The sequence below is a fragment of the Chanodichthys erythropterus genome, chromosome 22, assembly GCF_024489055.1.
Source record: "Chanodichthys erythropterus isolate Z2021 chromosome 22, ASM2448905v1, whole genome shotgun sequence".
Taxonomy (NCBI): Eukaryota; Metazoa; Chordata; class Actinopteri; order Cypriniformes; family Xenocyprididae; genus Chanodichthys; species Chanodichthys erythropterus.
The window spans coordinates 20,373,240-20,396,631 of NC_090242.1; the positions used below are offsets into that span (position 1 = coordinate 20,373,240).

General features: G+C 36.0%; 3 protein-coding genes across 6 annotated transcripts; 2 read left to right on the forward strand and 1 right to left on the reverse strand.

Moving 5' to 3' along the window:
- Nucleotides 1-39: 39 nt before the first annotated feature.
- mrps18c (mitochondrial ribosomal protein S18C) lies at nucleotides 40-1,498 on the reverse strand. The gene is made up of 6 exons (XM_067375894.1): nucleotides 1,377-1,498; nucleotides 1,060-1,118; nucleotides 874-957; nucleotides 724-781; nucleotides 583-642; nucleotides 40-442 (listed from the first exon to the last, which is right to left on the reverse strand). Exons 1-6 carry the CDS (start codon nucleotides 1,447-1,449, stop codon nucleotides 366-368), a joined length of 411 nt encoding a protein of 136 aa, XP_067231995.1. The 5' UTR covers nucleotides 1,450-1,498; the 3' UTR covers nucleotides 40-365.
- Nucleotides 1,499-2,145: 647 nt separating this feature from the next.
- Nucleotides 2,146-11,188, forward strand: helq (helicase, POLQ like). Of its 2 annotated transcripts, XM_067376339.1 has the most exons (18): nucleotides 2,146-2,436; nucleotides 2,516-3,095; nucleotides 3,209-3,387; nucleotides 3,515-3,715; nucleotides 4,527-4,599; nucleotides 4,693-4,790; nucleotides 4,872-4,970; nucleotides 5,054-5,199; nucleotides 5,278-5,517; nucleotides 5,650-5,791; nucleotides 6,432-6,536; nucleotides 6,621-6,831; nucleotides 7,010-7,167; nucleotides 7,723-7,821; nucleotides 8,132-8,305; nucleotides 9,039-9,152; nucleotides 9,264-9,398; nucleotides 11,038-11,188. In XM_067376339.1, exons 1-18 carry the CDS (start codon nucleotides 2,242-2,244, stop codon nucleotides 11,119-11,121), a joined length of 3,033 nt encoding a protein of 1,010 aa, XP_067232440.1. In that variant the 5' UTR covers nucleotides 2,146-2,241; the 3' UTR covers nucleotides 11,122-11,188. The 2 variants fall into 2 exon arrangements, 1 of the variants encoding a protein (XP_067232440.1); XR_010893625.1 differs by lacking the exons at nucleotides 9,039-9,152; nucleotides 9,264-9,398; nucleotides 11,038-11,188 and having other exon boundaries at nucleotides 7,010-7,183; nucleotides 8,132-8,269.
- Nucleotides 11,189-11,443: 255 nt separating this feature from the next.
- On the forward strand, nucleotides 11,444-22,997 carry hpse (heparanase). 3 transcript variants are annotated; one of them, XM_067376631.1, is made up of 13 exons: nucleotides 11,444-11,825; nucleotides 11,915-12,054; nucleotides 13,356-13,412; nucleotides 16,045-16,173; nucleotides 16,572-16,745; nucleotides 16,844-17,015; nucleotides 17,122-17,169; nucleotides 17,262-17,355; nucleotides 17,488-17,594; nucleotides 21,143-21,257; nucleotides 21,379-21,503; nucleotides 21,580-21,732; nucleotides 22,051-22,991. In XM_067376631.1, exons 1-13 carry the CDS (start codon nucleotides 11,608-11,610, stop codon nucleotides 22,208-22,210), a joined length of 1,692 nt encoding a protein of 563 aa, XP_067232732.1. In that variant the 5' UTR covers nucleotides 11,444-11,607; the 3' UTR covers nucleotides 22,211-22,991. The 3 variants fall into 3 exon arrangements, with proteins under 3 accessions (XP_067232732.1, XP_067232733.1, XP_067232734.1); XM_067376633.1 differs by having other exon boundaries at nucleotides 11,697-11,825; nucleotides 11,896-12,054; nucleotides 22,051-22,997; XM_067376632.1 differs by lacking the exon at nucleotides 13,356-13,412 and having other exon boundaries at nucleotides 11,445-11,825; nucleotides 22,051-22,982.
- Nucleotides 22,998-23,392: the final 395 nt, after the last annotated feature.

Sequence of the window (23,392 nt, forward strand, 5' to 3'; positions counted from 1 at the left end):
ATTTCTACAGAAATCTAGCCATGACTGGAAAGCATTACACATTTTATACCTGGAGGTTGCCTTTATCTTGATATGCGTGCTCAACTAAGGTTGCTCTATTTTGTTTAATCTTTTTTTTTTTTTTTTTTACTTTGTAAACGTTACTGTGAAAAATTAAAAATTTAATCCACATATGTGGTGTTCTTATTTAATTGATGGATTTTATTTAAGTTCTCATTATAGTAGTACATTTCTGGTTTATCAGATTATAATATTTATGTTTCACTTTTTTTTTTTTATACCATTTTGTATGTTTGTACAAACCACAGATTTACAGAAACAACAACACAAAGATGGCCTACAGAGTCACAGTCTTCATACAGAACCTATTCAAAGTGTTTGATACCAACAATATCAGGATCTTTCATAAACTGTGGGTCCTTCAGAGTGACTGACATAAAACCTGTGGATAGGACAAAGAACTTTGTTAGTCAATTATCCATGTATGTACAGTAAAACCAGGATATTTTACTGAAAGCATAGGCATATTTAATTGTCAAAGTTTTAAAAAGGGAGAATCTACAAATAGCTATAAATTCTTACCCATTGAACGTGCTTTTTTTATTGCCTTCGATACCTCCTTCTGCTTTCGACCACACAAGCCTGTGAGCAAGAGTTACAGTGTCACATTTATCACGTTTATAAAAATATTAAAGTGAATATTTGAACCCATAATCCTCTCACCTGTTATGTATCTGCCGTATACTCTGCCTGTGTGTGGTGAAATGAACTGAGACAACAGCTGGAGAAAGTTTTCCAAAAGAATGCTTTTGTTATTTTGACAATAAAAAATATTCACTATTTAATATACATATTATTGTTAATTTTACCAACCTGAACGTTTTTGAAGTCTACAGTTACATTGCACAGGATGCAGGTTTTAGGGGGTTGTTTGTAAGGGTTTTCCATTTTGATGGGCTGCATAAGACATCATTTTGCAATATTAGTGCAAATAATTATTCAAATGGTTCCAGAAAAAAATAGAACAAACTCTCAGACAGAAACATGTAAAACGCTTGCCATATCATCTTTCTTAGGCGGATCTTGTTGAGATGTTGTCAGACTTCTGATGCATTGTGCTGGAACAGATGAAATGAATTATTCCATCAGGCGGTCATACATTAAACTCTGTTAAACAGATCAGCATCGTATGTCTAGCCTTAACTTCTATGTTAATCACATTATTAGATGTCTATTGTTGATAAAGAAGCTGTGTGATTCTCATAAGCGTGCTTACGAAAATGTACTTGTTATGTGGGTAAGAGAATAACTAGTTGTCCTGGAAAACATTTGGCATATAAAAAGATTGAAAAAAAAAAAAAATGTTACAAACATACCTGTAGCCCTAGGCGTGACTGGTTGCTTGGGAAGAGCCTGTAATAACAGGCGACTAAAAGAAAGGGCAAACATTCCTCGGTCTGTTCAGGAGGCCACCATGACAGTCTCTGCTTTCTTCTTCTGCAGAATTGTTTAGCGCTATAAATTAGGTTTGTTGCAATCTACTGCCATCTACAGGATCGGAGTAAGTGATTAAAAATTGATAAATATCTAATATAAATTATTGAAATAAATAGGGCTTTTACATATTATTGAGATATAATTGATGTACAATATAAATGATAAACGTGCAATGGAAAATAGTATAAATGAATAAAATAAAATAAAAGAATAGAACATTTGTATGAAAGCTTTAATAGTTTTATACATTTTGCATTTTTGAAAGACTTGCACTAAGCTTTTAACTATCTTTTTTTTTTATTTTATTTTTTTTTACAGAGAGCATTTTAATGCATTGGGGCAATAAACAATAAAGCAATATGGAGGATAAAGAATTGATGGAAAATAAGCCTAGTCCCAAAATAAAATGCATGTTTGAGCTGTTTTAACTTAATGCAACTTGCTTATCTTATCTTAAAATATCCTGGCTCTAAATCCTGTCTTTGAACCTGGGCCTTTTTTAAAGTTTTTAATATTTCTCTCATTCTGAATGGACTTTTGTTCTGCTTTTTCTCCTATCGACGCTTTAACAGTCACGTGGTCTAAAAACGAACTTCCATTGGCCATCTCCATTATTCATCTTTTCGAAAGTCCTCGTTTTTTGTAAACACAGTTTTGGCTCTGTTGCTGTTGTCAGTTATTGACTTTGCGTCAGTAATATAACACAATGCTTTAATATCAGTGTGGAGTATCTTTACCGTAGATATGTATACTGACAACCACATACACGACATTGTGGTAAAACGCAACCCTTCATCCTCAAGAAAAAGATCAAGGGATGGCATAAGAAGTCACATCACTCCAGCCAAGAAGCGGTCCAGTTTCACGTCAACAAAATGCACTTCCGGTGAAGGACACACTTATGCTGAAGACATGAATGAGAATAAAGGCACAGAGCTGGTAAGCAGCCTCTTCTTTCTTTTCATTGAAAGATATACGTTGGTTTCAAGCATGATGATGGTTTTCTGTTCTTGTCCAGTGCTGCAGTGACAATGAGGACTTATTTGAGGGTTATGACAGTATTGTGGGTGACAGCTCCTTTCTGGCTAAGCTTGAAGATGTGGAGCTCCAGATGAGGCAGTGTCATGATCAGCAGACTCCAAACCCCTGTGAGGATGAGCTTTCAGACTCTATCTTAGCAGAGGATTTCAGAGACTCACCACCGAGAGCTTTGCCAAGCTCTCAAATTGAATTTCAAAAAACTGTCACAACCCCACACAAAAGCCTTTCCAGGGGTGCATATAACACCTCTACTCCTGATTTGATGAATCCCAGGCCAGCTGTCAATCATACAGATCTCAGTGTTAAAAAGCCACCCTCAAAAGCCAGAAGAAGCATGAAAGATCATCTTAAGAAAGTACTGATAGATAATGCAGCAGCATCCAGCACTGTCTCCAAGACTGTACAACAAAAGGAAGCTGTGATGACTGAAGAACTGAGTTTTGCCATGCAGGCCATGGAGTCCATATCAGCTGAGGGGGACCTGGGCCCTTTTTTTGGTCTTCCATCCAAAGTTAAAGACCTTATTTTGAGGTTAAAGGGAATCCAGGACTTGTATGGTAAGTATTTAAAAAAAAAAAAAAAAAAATCCCATTTCGGATTTATCCTTGTCAGAAACTAGTAAATCTGTCTTTTAATTCCATCATTACTTTCTATTCTCTTCTGCTATCAGATTGGCAGAAAACATGTTTGAGTCTGGATTCGGTGCAACAAAGGCGAAATCTAATTTATTCTTTACCAACAAGTGGAGGGAAGACTCTAGTGGCTGAGATTCTTATATTTAAGGAGCTCTTGTGTAGAAAGAAAGATGCCCTGCTTATTTTGCCATACATATCCTTGGTTCAGGAAAAGGTATGCATTGTATTTATGTATAATTTTTGTATTATCTAAGCAGTTTGGCAATTAGATGCAAGCAGTTTTGAATAATTATTACTGCATTATTAAAGAATGATAGATGCACTGATTGATTTGCCTTTAGGTTCGAGGGTTGTCTAGCTTTGGAATTGAGTTGGACTTCATGGTCGAGGAGTATGCTGGCAGTAAAGGGAAGTTTCCTCCAGTCAAGAGAAGAAATAAAAACTCTCTGTACATCACTACCATTGAGAAGGGACACAGTCTTGTCAATTCATTAATCGAAAATGACCGTATAGACAATATCGGCCTGCTTGTTGTGGATGAGGTGTGTATCACAAATTATTATTAATATATATATATTTTTTTAATTGTGTTTTGGTTTAGTTTTGATACGCTACTGTTCAATTTAATAAGGTTTTTAATGCTTATACTCATCAATGTTGCATTTATTTGATAAAAAATGCAGTAAAAAATAGTTATATTGTGAAGTATTATTAAAATTTAAAGGGATAGTTCACCCAAAAATGAAACTTCTGTCATCATTTACTCACCCTAAAGTTGTTCCAAATCTGTATAAATTTCTTTGTTCTGCTGTACACAAAGGAAGATATTTTTAAGAAAATTTGTAACCAGGCTGCTTTGGGGCACCAAAAAAATACAATGGAAGTCAAATAACTTCCTTTGTGTTCAAATTTATACAGGTTTGGAACAAGCTGAGGGTGAGGAAATGATGACAGAGTTTTCATTTTTGGGTGAACTATCCCTTTAAGAAATGTTTTTCTATTTTAATATGATTTAAAATGTAATTTATTCCTGTGATAACAAAGCTGAATTTTCAGCATCATTACTCCAGGCTTGAGTGTCACATGATCCTTCAGAAATCATTCTAATATGCTGACTTGCTGCTCAAACATTTATTATCATAATCAATGTTGAAAATAGTTGTGCTGCTTAATAATTCTGTGTAAACCATAATACTTTTTTACATGATTCAGCAGCATTTATTTTTGTAACAATGTAAAGACCTTTACTGCCATTTTTGATCAGTGTAAAGCATCCTTGCTGAATAAATGTATTAATTTCCTAAAAAAAAACTGAAAATGAATGATAATGAATGTACGTTTTTTTATTTTCAGCTCCATATGCTTGGTGATGGGAGCAGGGGGGCAATTCTTGAAATGACTTTGTCAAAGATCCTGTATATGAGCAGTGAGTATTCTAAAACTCACATATGCAGTATAGTTCACCTCTGTAATGATCATTCCCTACAGATTCTGATAGCCCGTTGTTGTTTCCCCTCAGAATCAACTCAAATTATCGGTATGAGTGCTACTCTAGGCAACGTGAGAGATCTTCAGACCTTCCTGAATGCTGAAAACTACTCCAATGACTTTAGACCTGTAAGAATGATCTCTGTGTGACTGTGATTTAAATTTGATAAACGCAATTCAAATAAATAACTCTTTTTTTTTTTTCTCTAGGTTGAGCTGAAAGAGTATGTAAAAATAAAGGATAGCATATATGAAGTTGATCCAAAGGAAGAGATATGCTTCAGTTTCTCACGTCTCCTGGATTTCAAGGTATTTTTCAAAGCCTTTTTTGAAATCAATAAGATATCGATCTGCTGAGCTCATTGAACTTTTGTGCAATGGACTTTTCACAGTACTCCAGTGGAATGCAGAAGATGGACCCTGACCACATCATAGCTCTGGCAACTGAAGTCATCCCACAGCAGTCCTGCCTCATTTTCTGTGCCACCAAGAAGAACTGCGAGAATCTAGCTGGAATGATCTGCAAGTATTTAAATAAGTGCGTAGACCTTTAGAGTCCTTAACTATTACATTTTTTGTGTGATTGACATGAAATGAGACTTCTGCATTTTTTCAGGGAGTTTCTGAAACACAAGAAGGCAGAGAAAGACACACTTCTGGGTGAACTGAAGAGCAGTGGGAATGGATCCTTGTGTCCTGTGCTGCAGAAGACTGTGCCCTTTGGCCTGGCCTACCACCACAGTGGCCTGACTAGTGATGAGAGGAAGCTGGTGGAAGAAGCTTATTCCTCAGGGGTGCTCTGCCTCCTCACATGCACCTCTACTCTTGCTGCTGGCATCAACCTCCCTGCACGAAGGTTTGTCTAGGACCAACTCGAACCCATGTGGTCCTAGATTAAATCGTTCTCAAACCTGGACTAAAAGAGATTTTAAAAAACGTTAAAGTATTGAAAGGGTAATCTTAATCATGAGCATGTGCTTCTTCCTAGGGTTATTCTGAGGTCCCCATATGTAGCTGCAGAGTTTTTAAAGAGAAGTCAGTACAAACAGATGGTGGGCAGAGCAGGACGAGCGGGTATCGATGCCAAGGGAGAGAGTATCCTGATCCTGCAGGAAAAAGATATAAATATGGTAAAGAACACAGTTATTTTATATATTATATTATAATATATTATATCGTATTATATGTATATATGTGTGTGTGTGTGTGTGTGTGTACTGTGTGTATTTACTATGTATGTAGAAATACACACATGCATGTATATATTTAACAAAAAAAAAAAAAAAAAAATATATATATATATATATATATATATATATATATATATATGTTGAACGATTAATCGCATCCAAAATAAGTTAGTTTTTCCATAATATATGTGTGTACTGTGTATAATTATGTATATATAAATACACACACGTATATATTTAAGAAATATTTGCACACACACACACACACACACATATATATATATATATATAATTTTTTTTTTTTGTTAAATATATACATGCATGTACATATACATAATAATTATACACAGTACAAACTTTTATTTTGGATGCGATTAATTGCGATTAATCATTTTACAGCACTAAGATATTCATTTTGGATTATATTAATTGCGATTATGCATTTGACAGCATTATTTTATTTTATTTTATTTTATTTTATTTTATTTTATTTTATTTTATTTTATTTTATTTTATTTTATTTTATTTTATTTTATTTTATTTTATTTTATTTTATTTTATACAAATGTTTCCTCCCTAGGCCAAAAATCTATTGTCTGCACCAATGGAGAAATGTTATAGTAACCTGCTGCACGATGGAGGGAGGGGCCTTCTCAGTCTCGTCCTGTCACTCATTGGCCTGAAAGTATGTGAAATGTTTCGATGTAATGATTGAGAAATTATGTCTGGTCTACAATTGCAAACACTAAACTGTTTCCTTTGATTTCAGATAACTACAACTGTAGAACAAGTGAGGGATTTCATGAAAGGCACGCTGCTTAGTGTGCAGGAGGCTCAGGTCAGTCCAGAGAGGAGTCTGTGGGATCTTACAGTTGAATCTATAGAGACATTGAAGGAGAAGAGCCTCATTGAAGCCTCTGCTGATGTACATAATGAAACCATTCTCCAAATCACCAGGCTTGGAAGAGCAACATTCAAAGGTAAAACAGAGTGTGGCATTAGAATTCAATAATTTGATGCATTTACCACAGGGTGGCAACATGACCTTGTCTAGAGATCAGTCAGTTCTTGTCTACTGTCTATTTTTATTATTTATCAGTTTTTTCAGAGCCTCCCTTTTGTAATTTTTTCCTTTTAAATTATTGCTTGTCATTTCAGGTTCAGTGGACCTAAACTACTGTGATCTGCTCTACCGAGACTTATCAAAGGGGCTGGAGGGTTTACTCCTCAATAGTTTTCTTCACTTAGTCTATCTGGTTACTCCATATGACATGGTGCATCAATGCAAGCCGGATTGGATGATCTACTTCAGACAGGTGGGATTTGTTTGGGGTTGGTATGATTTTTAATGTTTATGCTTACCAAGTCTCCATTTATTTGATCAAATATACAGTTAAATTTTAATTGTCTATTTTTATATATTTTAAAATGTAATTTATTTCTGTAATGGCAAAGCCATTACTCCAATCTTCAGTGTCACATGATCCTTTAGAGAATCTAATATTCTGATTTGGTGTGCAAGAAACTTTTCTTATTATCAATGTTGAAAACAGTTAATATTTAATAATACTGCTTAATATTTTTCTGGAAAAACATGATGCATTTTTCAGGATTGTTTGATTTATAGAAAGTTCAAAAGAACAGCATTTACTTTGAAGTAGAATGTTTTTGTAACATTATAATGTCTTTACTGTCATTATTCATTATTTCAATGCATTCTTGTTGAATAGAAGTATTAATTTCTTTTATTAAAAAAAAAAAAAGTGCAGCAGTGCTTGTATTTTGAATAGCGTCTGTTAGCTATTAATATGCTTTTCCTTAGTCTCAACTGATGTTTATTCATACTGAATATGAATTTTTCATTGCACCAGTTTACAAATTTGTCAGCTGCTGAGCAGAAGATGGCCACTGCAGTCGGAGTGCCTGAAAGTTTTGTGGCTAGAAAGGCAGCGGGACAGAGCGTGAGGAAGGTTAGTAAAAAAACAGCATTCCTCTCATGCTTTAGAGTACCATACGAGCGATTCACAACCCTTTTTTTGTTTGAGATTAAACAACCTACGTATAATATGCCAAAGAGGGCAGTAGAAAGATATCATTAGCTGAGAATGTTTTAAAAATAAATATATTTATATATAAGTGAATTGAATATATTACCACTTAAATCCTTATTCTCTTAAGTAGAGTATTAATGCTAAATCTGCATTCTGAGGGGAAAAAGTTATATATATATATATATTTCACAATGGATTTTGTTCTTGTTTTCTTCTACCTGTGTCTCAGTCTGTGGACATTGTGGTAGTGAATAGGTTGTATCTGGCCCTAGTGCTGTACTCCCTACTGAAGGAGACAAACCTGTGGAACGTGTCCGATAGGTTCCAGCTGACTAGAGGCTTTGTTCAGTCTCTCCTCAGCTCAGCTTCTGCCTTTGGGTCCTCTGTGCTGCACTTCACTGAGGTTAGGGCACATCTAGGCAGAATTTAAGGGCGTTTTCAGACCTGTAGATTGTTTGCTTTGTTTTGAAATAGAGACTTAAACTGTTACAATGTGGCAGTTTCTTCTAGGTTTGGTTCACTTTCTCAAGGCAATATTTCAAAGCTTGCCAAAATGTGTTTATGCAATGCAAGTCACATGTGAGTGAAACTATCCTCCTATTGCTCAGATTACACTTATTTATGTTCCTCATAGCATCATCCATCAAGATGGATTGACAAGTTAGCTCTGTAGGCTTATTGTGGCTTTATTTGCATAGCTGTCATGGGAATCAAAGCATTCTTGCAATGCACCTGTTGCGGTGAAGAGCAATTAGACAACATTTTAAGATGAAGAGGTGCTCTTTGGTTTTCAGCTGCGATAACTAATGTGCTCACCTCATCAGACACTGCTGCATTTTATGTAACTTATTTCCCATGATGAATTAGGATACAGCTTGGTTTGTTGGTCCATTGGGTTAGATTTCACTCTCACAACAGGCAAACCGCTCCAGAGTTTGTTTGTTTTTTTTGACCGATCTGAGCATGATTTCTGTTCATATATGCCTAAGTGTCAGGTTAAATAAAAAGGCTCCAAATGAACCAGGTGTGAAAACGCCCTAAAACATACAGTTTCATCCTACATATTATCTACATCTGTTCCTATCTTGCAATCAATAATTGATTATAATGCTATACGATTTGTCTGTCCATTTCAGGAGCTGGAGGAGTTTTGGGCCTACAAGTCTCTTCTCTCAGAGCTGACCCGTAGATTGACTTACTGTGTGCAGGCTGAGCTCATTCCACTCATGGAGGTGGCTGGAGTCATGGAGGTGTGTGTTCTTGCTGCTCAGTTTCTCTAGAATAGTTATGACCAGAACATTTGCTTAAAAGCTCAGTTTGTGTGCTTTTGTTTTATTCTTCTTCATTCTCTTTTGATTTAGCATCGTGCTAAGCAGCTATATAACGCTGGTTACAAGACACTGGCGCATCTTGCCAACGCAGATCCACAAATTCTGGTCAGAGCTATTGAAAACCTCTTCAAGAGACAAGCCAATCAAATTATTGCATCAGCAAAAGTAAGTACAATATCGCACTATATGGCAACACTGTATTTACATATTAGCTTTTTTTACATGCAAAATTTTACAAATCTATCCAAAATAAAAATTGTCATCATTTATTCATCCTGAAGCCAAACCTACATGACTTTATTTCTTCTGTGGAACACACAAAAATGCATTGGCAACAAATATTGATGTCAGCCCTTAAAAAATATGCAAAATCATCATAAAGGCATTATCAAAGTATTTCCTCACATGATCGCAATCATATGACTCAAGAAGACTTTTTGAGGCTAGACATATTCTTTCCTAATTTTTTGTCATTGCATGCAAAATACTGACCAGAGCTGTGTTTCTTAAAGGGATAGTTCACCCAAAAACCTGCATGAATTTCTATGTTCTGCTGTACACAAAGGAAGATATTTGGAATAATGTCAGTTACAAAACAGATCTTGACTACCATAGTATTTATTCTTCCTACTATGGTAGTAAATAGGGGGCGAGATCTGTTTAGTTACTGATATTATTCCAAATATCTTCCTTTGTGTTCAACTACTTGAGGGTGAGTAAATGATGACAGAATTTTCATTTTTGGGTGAATTATCCCTTTAGAAGCATTGTCAGCCTAAGTAGATCGTAGAATCATTGTCACCAATGGTCTCTACGTTCAACTTATCTCATGATGCATTTGAGAAACGTAGCCCATGACATTCAGGAAATTTCTCCTTCTACATCAGAAAGAAAGTCATACAGATTTGAAACAACATCAGAGTGAGTAAAAGAATTCAAGGGTTCACCCAAAAATGAGAATAATGTCATTAATTACTCACCCTCATGCCGTTCCACACCTGTAAGACCTTTGTTAATCTTCGAAACGCGAATTAAGATTTTTTGGGTGAAATCCGATGGCTTAGTGAGGCCTGCAAAGCCAGCAATGACATTTCCTCTCTCAAGATCCGTAAAGGTACTAAAAACATATTTAAATCAGTTCATGTGAGAACAGTGGTTCAATATTAATATTATAAAGTGACGAGAATATTTTTGGTGCGCCAAAAAAACTAAATAACGACTTATATATTGATGGCCGATTTCAAAACACTGCTTCAGGAAGCTTCGGAGCACAAATGAATCAGTTTGTCGAATCAGCAGTTCGGAGCGCCAAAGTCACATGATTTCAGCAGTTTGGCAGTTTGACACGCAATCCGAATCATGATTCGACACGGTGATTTATAATGCTCCGAAGCTTCCTGAAGCAGTGTTTTGAAACCGGCTATCCCTATATAAGTCATTATTTAGTTTTTTTTTTTTTAGTGCTCCAAAAATATTCTCGTCGCTTTATAATATTAATATTGAACCACTGTACTCACATGAACTGATTTAAATATGTTTTTAGTACATTAATGGATCTTAAAGAAAGAGGAAATGTCATTGCTCCCTATGCAGGCCTCACTGAGCCATCGGATTTCAACAAAAATATCTTAATTTGTGTTCCTAAGATTAACAAAGGTCTTATGGGTGTGGAACAGCATGAGGGTGAGTAATAAATTACATTATTTTCATTTTTGGATGAACTAACCCTTTAAATTTTTGGGTGATGTATAAAAGAAAACACCTTTGTGTATTCATCATATTAACTTTCTCTGTTCATTTTCAGATGTTAATAAAAGAAAAAGCGGAGGCCTTGCAGGAGGAGGTGGATGATCTGCTTATGTTGCCAGCTGATCTCCCATCTTTGTAAATTCCTGTTTATTTTTTATTTATATGATGTAAATAGTATGTATATTATTTAATCTATCTGGTATTATGTAAACTATATTGTGCCTAATATGTCTGGCTGAAATAAAAATGGGAGTAACCCCGGATTTTGTAACATCTCTGTTACTTATTACCATTATCATGTGTTATTTTATATCTCAAAGATTTTACAATCGCCACTCAGCCACAAACAGCTTGTTACAGTTCCAGCACTGCCTCTGTTGTGAGTTCCAGCCAATCAGGTAAGGTATGCAAATAAATGAATGCGCTGAAGCCACGCCCAGGAGTCACTGGCGTGAGATATTTCAAATAATTAGTCATGAACTGGTTCCTTCTCTACAGTCAAAAAAGAAAGAAGGAAGTAGGTCTTTTATGGTGTCAAAAACATATTTTTCGCCTGTGTGTTTTGGATGAGCGCGTGAAACCGATGCAATCGACTACTGAATGAGAAAAACGGTAGATTGAACAGATGAAGTCTGCAGCCACAGCAGTTTCCACGATTGTCGCTCTTGTTTTGTTTCGCGCGTTGTGTGGCGACGCCAAAACAGTGATATCTGTCGATGATGTTCAGTCCATTCGCGTTGATCTGGATCTGTCCAATGTGGCCCGAAAGGTGGATGAAAGGTTTCTCTCCGTGGCTATAGATGCGAGTTTAATAGCCGAGGAGAAGTTCATGAACCTACTGAAGTAAGTCCTTCAAAAGTTTTCTTAAAGCTGAGCTCAAATAAATAAAGTTGTGATGTAACTTTAAAAGAAGTGATGATATGTTTATGTAGTTCACCAAAGTTAAGAACCCTTGCCAAAGCCTTGATCCCAGCGTTTCTGCGATTTGGAGGTACCAAACAAGATTTTATGAAATTCAACCCACGTGGAAGATATTTTCAAGCAAGAGAAAACAGCAGCAGATCTGTTCTAGGTAACTTCTTTTACTTAGCATCAGTACATGAGCTCGTTAACCACATCCTGCAGTCGGGAAGGCTGACTGTGGTGTGTTGTCATCTGACTTTAACAGCATGATTCCAGTTTTGCTTTAATTTGGGAACAGTAAACTGATTCATACTAAACACCCTGAACATAATGTTCATTAGAGTAACCACAGGTACAACACGTACCTATGCTTGTTCCACATCTGACAACCACACATATACAGTGCATATATATATATATATATATATATACAGTCAAACCAAAAATGATTCAGACACTTTGACCTGACCATGTTTTTCTTAAGTGTTATCTGACATAATTAAAATTATTTATGACAGATGATTTATTTATTTATGACAGTTTAACTCTGAGTTTGTCATATTCTATTACTTAAAAAAAAAAATATATATATATATATATATATATATATATATATATATATATATATATATATATATATAATATTAAAATATATATATATTAATATTATATATATATATTATATTTTTTAATATATAAAAATATATATAATATTTTTTAATATATATATATATATATATATATATATTTATATATTAAAAATATATATATTATATATTAAAATATATATATATTTTAATATTATATATATTTTCTTTTTTTAATATATAAAATATAATATAAAATTATATATATATATATTAAAAAAATCTTTTTTAAATTATTATATATATATATATATATAAAATTATATACACACACACACACACACACACACACACACACACTATTCTACTTGGCATTGATTCAACAAGGTGCTGAAAGCATTCTTTAGAAATGTTGATCCATATTGATAGGATAGCATCTTGCAGTTGATGGAGATTTGTGGGATGCACATCCAGGGCATGAAGCTCCTGTTCCACCACATCCCAAAGATGCTCTATTGGGTTGAGATCTGGTGACTGTGGGGGCCATTTTAGTACAGTGAACTCATGGTCATGTTCAAGAAACCAATTTGAAATGATTCGAGCTTTGTGACATGGTGCATTATCCTGCTGGAAGTAACCATCAGAGGATGGGTACATGGTGGTCATAAAGGGATGGACATGGTCAGAAACAATGCTCAGGTAGGCCGTGGCATTTAAACGATGCCCAATTGGCACTAAGGGGCCTAAAGTGTGCCAAGAAAACATCCCCCACACCATTACACCACCACCACCAGCCTGCACAGTGGTAACAAAGGCATGATGGATCCATGTTCTCATTCTGTTTACGCCAAATTCTGACTCTACCATCTGAATGTCTCAACAGAAATTGAGACTCATCAGACCAGGCAACATTTTTCCAGTCTTCAACTGTCCAATTTTGGTGAGCTTGTGCAAATTGTAGCCTCTTTTTCCTATTTGTAGTGGAGATGAGTGGTACCCGGTGGGGTCTTCTGCTGTTGTAACCCATCCGCCTCAAGGTTGTGCGTGTTGTGGCTTCACAAATGCTTTGCTGCATACCTCGGTTGTAAGGAGTGGTTATTTCAGTCAACGTTGCTCTTCTATCAGCTTGAATCAGTCAGCCCATTCTCCTCTGACCTCTAGCATCAACAAGGCATTTTCACCCACAGGACTGCCGCATACTGGATGTTTTTCCCTTTTCACACCATTCTTTGTAAACCCTAGAAATGGTTGTGCGTGAAAATCCCAGTAACTGAGCAGATTGTGAAATACTCAGACCGGCCCGTCTGGCACAAACAACCATGCCACGCTCAAAATTGCTTAAATCGCCTTTCTTTCCCATTCTGACATTCAGTTTGGAGTTCAGGAGATTGTCTTGACCAGGACCACACCCCTAAATGCATTGAAGCAACTGCCATGTGATTGGTTGATTAGATAATTGCATTAATGAGAAATTGAACAGGTGTTCCTAATAATCCTTTAGGTGAATGTATGTGTGTGTGTGTGTGTGTGTATATAATTATATATATATATCAAATAAACTGATAATGTGTGAAATTTTGAAGGTGTCTGAATAAATTTTGGTTTGACAGATATATTTGTGTGTGTGTGTGTGTGTGTTCACCTACATCGTGGGGATTAATAATTAAAAATTAATAAAAATACTAAATGATGTTTTTGTGAGAAAATAAAGGTGTGCACAGTTTCCTGTGATGGTTAGGGGTAGGGGTAGGGTAGGGGGATAGAAAGTACGGTTTGTAAAGTATAAAATGCATTGCGGCCTATCAGGGGCGTAGGAACCACTTTGACATTGGGGGGGACATTTTGGCCATTATGAATCAACGTCCATCTCGCCACCATAATAGTAACATACAGTATGGTGACGTCACGTGGTACGACATATATGAAATAACAGCAAAATAAATAAACAAAATCATCTGTTTATCATCTGTTCATCTGTTTAATTTATCTATTTATTATTACACAAATATTGAAGTTGGGAAACATAAAAGTGTACAAGCCCCCCTGCAATTGCGGGCAGAAAGGAAAGGGGCACTTTACAAGGCAAATATTTGATTTGTAACCCCAAAAAAATACAAAAACACAACAGTCACATACGGCTTTGGATATAGGCACTTGGAACTAGAACTATCATTATTATCTATATCAATAACATTTTACTTTTCTATTAAAAAGTTTATAACAGTAAAACAAAGCTTATTATCTAAGCTGACTATGAAGCTAATGAAATTGATGCTTAAGTCTAATATTCCCCTCTAATGCCAGTGCCCCACCTGCTCCCCATGCTCCTTCCCCCCAGACAATGTCCCACTTTAGTTTGGTATCAGTATTTTGTTCTCAAAGTAGCCAATATGATATTGCAAACAAAGTAATAGTGGACTTATACATGGTCAGTTATGTTTATCGTGGGCTCTTCTGTATGTGAAAAATTTATAAAAGGCAAAAACTTTCATAGTCATCATTAATTCCTTTTAAGACCTCACCTCACAACCTCCACCTGTTACTTCATGTGCCACTCCTTCCTCACCTGCCTCTTTCCTGATAATACCAGCCTTCTCCTGATGACAAATTATATAATTTTTTAATGTAAATATAGGCTTGGTAAATGAAGGTTATGATGTCGCCCTGTCCTTGTGTAAAATGTGTTGTATTATAACTATTTACACTAACCTTACTCTTTGTAAAAAACTTCAGCAACGTTATTTCCTTTGGTTTTATTTTTTTCTGTGGTGGCATTATGCTGAAAAGAGATGACAGAACGTTTTACTTTTGCTAAGGTTAACAGAGAAATCGATTGCCCGCTATATGGCTATCTACCTAACGTAACGTTAACCTCCTCTCGCAAAGCATAACATACGTGCCATACAAAATTCCACTGTTGATTTAATGTCATGCCTCGTATCCATAATTCAGTTTTAAAAAGCTTGTTAATTTAAACCGCTTGACTGAGACTAATTTACCTCATACAAAGTCGAGTCGTTCAAAGCTGGTGCGCACCAATAACGTATTTGAATGTTCGTAGTGTAATGTTGACTTCTCTCTACCAATCAGATGCTCCGAGTCCGACTATAGGTGAAAAGTGAAGAATATGAAGCTGGTGATTGGCGAATGGTGATTATTCAAACATGAATGAAATCACTCTGGGTTTGACTGACAAAACCGAATATCTTCTTCGTCGCGTATTCAAAATAAAAGTTCAAAATGTACAGTTTTTGTTCCTGCGGTGTATAGGCTAATTTTTGGGTGGGACACATGCAGCATTTTCCAATATTGAGGGGGACACGTCCCCCCCGTCCCCCCCGGTTCCTACGCCAGTGCGGCCTATGGAAAGTCCCTACAATTCACAAAAACAAAGTGTGTGTGTGTGTGTGTGTGTGTGTGTGTGTGTGTGTGTGTGTGTGTGTGTGTATGTATAAACTCTTTAGCAACTGTAGACTGCACTTAATATATTTACTATTTTTTGTGTTTTTTATATTATTATTATTATTATAATTGGATTTTTTTAATCAGCACATCTGATGTCATTCTGTCAGGAAATGTATGTAAGAGACTCGAATTGCCTCCATTGCTGGAAAATCAGTTAAAGCAAGAATGGGTCCTACAGTCAAATACATTACTTAAGGAGGAACTAGAGGGAAAATACAAAAAGACGAAATTCTCTGGTAAGTTTTATTTCCACTACTGTTAAATTATTACCTAATGGGGAATTTAAAAAAAAACAATGTTCTCTAGCAACAATGTAATTTCATGTCAGGGCTCCACAATTACAAGTTTCCAGCTGTGTCAGAAAACAGATTTTTTTTTTTTATTTATTTATTTATTTTTATGTATGGCAGTATATATCATGTTGCCATGATCAGCTGTAAAGTTTGCTTAAGTAACATTCAACAACCATGATCGGTACCTCACAAAAACATTTGTGAGGCCATCATCCTACAGAAACTCTCTCAGACTGGCCCTGGGCCATCATTATTGTTGAGCCCTGTAATGTATTCATATTTTCAGTGATATCACAATCATATCTATCAAATGGAAAGTCAAGTGTCTGTCTTTCTCACAGAATATGCTTTGGACTTGCTGTATGCCTTTGCAAACTGCTCTGGTTTGGACCTCATCTTTGGTTTGAACGCTTTGCTCCGAACCAGTGAAAACACATGGGACAGCTCGAATGCAGAACTGCTGTTGAAGTACTGTGAGTCCAGGCAGTATGTGATGTCCTGGGAGCTGGGGAATGGTAGGCTTTGGGATATTTCTTTTTGATTAGGCTTGACTTTTATATGATTATTTGTTATTATCTAAGTTGATTTCTTATCATTAAATCCCTTGCTTTAGAACCCAACAGCTATGAGAAAAAAGCTGGAATCAGAGTGGATGGGTACCAGCTCGGTCAGGATTTTGTCCATTTGCATCAAATCCTTCAGGAATCCACGATCTACAACTCATCAGGTCTATATGGACCAGATATTAGTCAGCCACGAGATCACCGCAAAGATTTGTTAACTAGGTAAGTGTTCTGAGAAAATAAATATATTTCCAGAGTAGTTTCTTGTCTTACTTATGCATTTGGCCATCAAATAAAAGGTGACATGGTTGAACATTCACATTTATAGGTTTTTGGAGACTGGAGCAGAGGCTATTACTGCATGCACCTGGCACCAGTAAGATATGATTTACTTCATTTCACAAAATCAAAAATAAATCATAATTGAATCTTTGTACTGAACTTGCTTTCCATTTTCTTTCTTAACAGCTATTATGTGAATGGCAGAGACACATCTTTAGAGGATTTCCTTGACCCTCATGTGCTTGATACTCTGGCAACAAAAATTAACGAGGTCTTCGAGGTAAAAGAGTAATTCTGCATAATACATTAAAATAGGAACTCTCTCGTGGCATCCTAATTTCTCATATTCTACAGTAAGAAATGTCAGATGAATAAATTAACTGAAGTGAACTGATAAGCACTCTGCCTTTAGACCGTTGAATCTGTTTCTCCGGGGAAGAAGATTTGGCTGGGAGAGACGAGCTCGGCATATGGTGGAGGCGCTGTTGGTCTGTCGGACACATTTGTAGCTGGTTTTATGTGAGTCATAGTTTTTTTTCCCACTTCACACCAGTTTTTGTTGAAAGTTCATCAATACATTAAAACTTCCAATATATTTTAATGTACATTTAAAAGGTGCAGTAAGTGATTTCTGAGAAATGCTGTTGAAAGTGGATCGGACTGAGCACCACAACACACTTGTAGCCAATCAGCAGTAGGGGGCGTGTCCACTTATGATGGGGGAGGAGAGAAAGTGAGCAAGAGTGAGATTTGAAGAAAGACTGTAGAAAGAGAGATGTCTGAGAGACATTACAAAAGAGACAAGGTCAGAGGAATATCACTGGAAAAAGAAGGGTTATGATCAGGCAAGAGCTTTAGGACCCATGTTAATATTAGAAAAGCTTTCCAGTGCTGGAGAGACCCAAACAGGAAGGCTTGAAAACAGACAGAGGTTGCATTGTTTCTGCTCCATACATGAGTCATATTGGTTTTACTATGTTTCATAGAACCAAGATTTGCTGTTGTTGTAATGTTAGCTATAGTAACAGGACAGTTTTGAGTGTCATTTGTCTGGAGCTGGTGTGCTGCTGCCGACTAACAACCAACTCTTGCATGTGTACTTTTGTGTACTGTACTGTACTGTATGTGTTCATTTTTTTTGTTCTTGTCATTTGTTCGTCATCTTCGCATTATTTTTCATGAAGCATTATTATGCTTTGCTTCAGCTATGATAAAGATCCACTCTTGCATTGAGTATTTGTGCATTTTGGGGGTGGTGCAATTAAGGGAGGGATGTTTTTGTTTGGGTTGATTTCAATAGTTTCTCAGAAATTGCTTACTGCACCCTTAAAATCAGTTTATACAAATGGCAGTGAAAATGATAAAATGTCAGTTCTACTCAGTTATTTATACAGTTAATATACAATTTGTTGTAATTAAAAAATGAAATGGTTTTGCATTTAAGTAAAGATTATTTAATGTGTGTTTAACAGTTTAAATATAAGAAAATGTTTAAAAAGTTTAAAAGTTTGGGGCTAGAATTTTTTTACGCTCATCAAGGCTGCATTTATCGGATCAAAAGTACAGTAAAAACAGTAATACTTATAATTTAAAATAGCTGTTTTCTTTTTTAATACATTTTAAAGGTGCCTTTTTCACAAGATATAATGTATGTCTAAGGTGTCCCCTGAATGTGTCTGTGAAGTTTCAGCTCAAAATACCCCATAGATTTTTTTAATTCATTTTTTAACTGCCTATTTTGGGGCATCATTATAAATGCACCGATTCATGCTGCGGCCCCTTTAAATCGCATGCTCCCTGCCCCTGAGCGCTCTACTATTACAGTGCAAAAACAAAGTCCACACAGCTAATATAACCCTCAAATGTATCTTTACAAAATGTTTGTCATGCATGCTGCATGCATGCGTCGGATCATGTGAGTATAGTATTTATTTGGATGTTTTCATTTGATTCTGAATGAGTTTGATAGTGCTCCGTGGCTAACAGCTAATGCTACACTGTTGGAGAGATTTATAAAGAATGAAGTTGTGTTTATGAATTATACAGACTGCAAGTGTTTAATAATGAAAATCAGACAGCTCTTGCCTCTGTGAATAATAAACGATGGTAACTTTAACCATATTTAACAGTACATTAGCAACATGCTATTGAAACATTTAGAAAGACAATTTACAAATATCACTAAAAATATCATGATATCATGGATCATGTCAGTTATTATTGCTCCATCTGCCATTTTTCGCTATATTGTTCTTGCTTGCTTACCTAGTCTAATGATTCAGCTGTGCACAGATCCAGACGTTAATGCTGCCTGCCCTTGTGTAAAACCGTGAACATGGGCTGGCATATGCAAATATTGGGGGCGTACTTATTAATGATCCCGACTGTTACGTAACAGTCAGTGTTATGTTGAGATTAGGGGTGGGAATCGGAGGGTACCTCACGATACGATACTATCACGATAAATGGCTCACGATAACGATAATATCGCGAGTCAGCGATTCTACGATAATCGATATATCGCTAGACAATCCTATAATGATACATCGCGATATTGGTCTTAATATGAAAACAAAATGCACGTGAAAAGGTTAAGTGCAGGTTAACGGATAAATCTGATCTTATATGTACATTTAATAGAGTTCACGTCACCGAAAGCAAGAAATATGAGGTGCATTTTATTGACCATCAGTTAATTTCAAAATCAAAGACTGTAATAGGAGAGAGCGGCAACAGCACTGGTAAAAGGTCTCATTACTTTTAATGAAGATAACTGTGTGTTATGCGTCTGCGACTTACTTTCACTTTCATATGCGGCAGTTTGCGCGTCAGCTTGCTGAAGAGATCTGCGGCGATGTGTGATGCAGTAGCGTTGTCATATCTGACTCTCACATGTTTCAGTTTTAGTATTTTTGGGAGAAGTAAAATTTACATATGTAGTTTCAACAACCAGATGCATTTAGACTGAGCATAGACAGTTTTGACTGGAATGCGTCCCAGACCATCTCCTGAAGTGGTTTGAGCGATCGGATTTAAATCCGTCTCAAATGCGTTTTTAGGCATTTAGACCTGGTCTTTTCACGATCAGATAGCCATCCGATCAGAGAAAATGCATGAAGTCACCAGGTGCAAACAGACCCCTTTGACGTTCAAGTGCTTAGATATACACAGGAGCGTTCGAAAGCAGGCGTTTATCAGAGGATCCCTAATATATGCTTTCAAATGCTCCCGTGTAAGCGCGCGGTGAAGAACGTCAAAGATGACTACGACTGTCACATCAATGGTATAAAAGTGCGTCAAGACTTTGAACTTAAACGTGGCTGGGGCATCTATTTTACTCACACTGCTGTCCGCCATCCTGTTAATAACCTCTTTTTCTTAGGCTAGTTAACTTAAGTTCACGTTTCCCTCATTCATGTGTTGAACGCCGCCTTGAAGTAGGACGTTATGAGCAAAGAAATCTATATATAGCGCTTTATTTTTTTAAATTAAAATATCGATATTTGGCGCAGCGATACGATTCTCGTATCGCACAGAGAAGCATGACGATATATCGCCATATCGATATTTTGTCCCACCCCTAGTTGAGATTCGCCTGTTCTTCGGAGGTCTTTATATAAGAAGGAGGAAACAATGGCGTTTGAGACTCGCTGTATTTCCTTTCCATGTACTGAACTCTTGTTATTCAACTATGCCAAGGTAAATTCAATTTTCAATTCTAGGGCACCTTTATAACAATTTAATTTTCAGCAGCCATTACTCCAGTCTTCAGTGTCACATGATCTTTCAGAAAGATATGCTTATTTGGTGTTCATTGAACGTTTCTTATTATAATTATCAATGTTAAAGTCTGTTGTGCTGCTTAATATTTTTGTGCAAACCATGGCACAATTTCTAAGGATTCTTTCATGAATAGAAAATACAAAACAACATCATTTATTTGAAATATACATCTTTTGTACAATTATAAATGTCTTTAATGTCACCTTTTATCTGTGTAATTCATCCTAGCTGAATAAATGCATATTATAAATGAAATGTATTTCAATCTGTTTTGTTTATTAAAGGTGGCTGGACAAACTGGGACTTGCTGCTAAGCTTGGTGTGGATGTTGTTATCAGACAGGTGTTAATTGGTTCCGGCACGTACCATTTAGTGGATGATAATCTAGATCCCCTTCCAGTAAGGGTTTCTTATGTGTTTGATCTTTCTTATAACTTCAACTTCCATAACAGCTCAGGAATGTGAACGATTTTTTTTCTTCTTCTTTCTTTACTTTTAAACTGCTTTATACATATGTCAGGATTACTGGCTATCATTGCTATACAAACGACTTGTTGGCACAGAGGTCTTAAAAGCAGAAGTTCTTACGAATTCTGGACCAAAGAAAGCAATACGGGTATACCTCCACTGCACTAACAGAAAAAGGTACATGCTTGCTTACAATCATCTTTTTAAAGAAACAGTGGTTAACCCTTTTTAACATATCATATGTCCTTTCCAGTACACATTACAGACAAGGTGCTGTGACCTTATTTGCCTTAAACCTTAACAAAAATGAAGCCACGATTAGTCTGCCCACCCATTTGGCCAACAGCACCATTGAAGCATTTGTGCTACAGTCAGCTGAGGCCAGTGAACACAGCCTTTATTCCAGGTAATGTCTCAAGGTCTCGCAATGTATAATCTGTTTGCTAGCACACAACAATCACCTTTTGTGGTGTGTAATGCTATGCTACACTTTACTATAGAGAACATTCTACAGAGTAGAATAGAGAGTATTGTAGTAGACTACAGAGAATATTCTACTTTTAATAGGTAATTTGTCAAGACTGAAAACAGTCAGAAATGTGAATAAAATGGTATAAAAGCGTAAATGAATTTTCGACCAAGTTATACACTTTCCAGTTTTTACTCAACTACCACAGTAACAACATTGAGATTGTTAAATCCCACTTTTTTTGTTCCTCTCTAGGTCAGTCAAATTGAATGGAGAAGTGCTAATGATGGTCGATGACCGAACACTTCCTCCATTGGAGGGACGTGAGCTGCAACCTGGAGAACACATTAAGCTGCCTGGGTTCTCATTTGCATTCTATGTTCTGATTGAAGCACGAGCTCCGGTATGCAAATGAGCTCAGATAAAGACTGCTTTCACTGGAGAATCATGGACATTCAATATTTTGCTGTGAGATTATTTATGTGAGGGAACTTCAAACTTGAATTAAATTAATCAGTCTCTTAATCTAAAATCAACATGTTTTGTTTATGAAAATGTATATTTATTATAAATATCGAGCTTAAGACACATTTTTAATACTTCATGGACTAGATTTAATCTATTTTACATCTGTTAAAATAAACTGATTTTCAGCAAAGCACTCATTTGTCAGGACATTTTGTTTGACATGTCAAAGTGATTCAGTATCCATGCAGAAAGGCAGCCTCTGCACTATAGCAATCAAGACTTTTGATTCTTAGTCCTCTTCTGTCTGTGTGATTCACGTCGGTGTGTGCAAAGCGCTACGTTCAGCTAAATTTAGATAGGAAAAAAATGGTCGAGACATACGAGACTTCTTCCAAAGGCAGACTTAAGAGCTCTCGTTGCACTTGTTACTTTGTGTGTGGTGATGATTGTTGCAGAGAGTCTGAAACATTTGGGCTTAAGTGAGAACACAGCTGGTATAAATACAGAGGAATATTGCGAATGTGAAAAAATTCAATTAATTTAAATGATTGTTACAATATGACAAGTTTTGTCATGTAAACATTTAACATTTAAGAAGATTTAAAGAGCACTGCATTGAAAGAACATAACCTCATCTAAAATAAACAACCAACATATTGATTTTCCTAAAGAGGGAAGGTATTCTTGTTAGGTAGTGACTGTAGTTTTATTCATAAGCCACCTGTGGGTTTATTTAAACTCTTTTTGCAGATATTTCCAAATAATAGAAAATTATGGAAAGTTTAAATTACTCAAACGTCTAATTTGTGAATCAAAATTAGTGGATTAAAAAAACTGCAGTGGCCGGTTTTGCCCACCAGGCGGCGATGTTTACTACTGTTGAGAGCTGCAAGGATTTAACCTATTCTAAAACCTCAATATCTCCAACTTTCAATAATGCCTGCAGTGGCCTTTATGTGGCTTGTTCATGTATGAATAAAGGCCACAGCAGGCATTATTCAATGTTGGTGATATTGAGGTTTTAGATTGGGTTAAAACCTTTAACTTTTATTGGGCATACCCTTTTGCACTAAAGGTTAAAGAGGCCCATCACACAATTCTCTGCAGGATATATTCTGTATGTATGGAA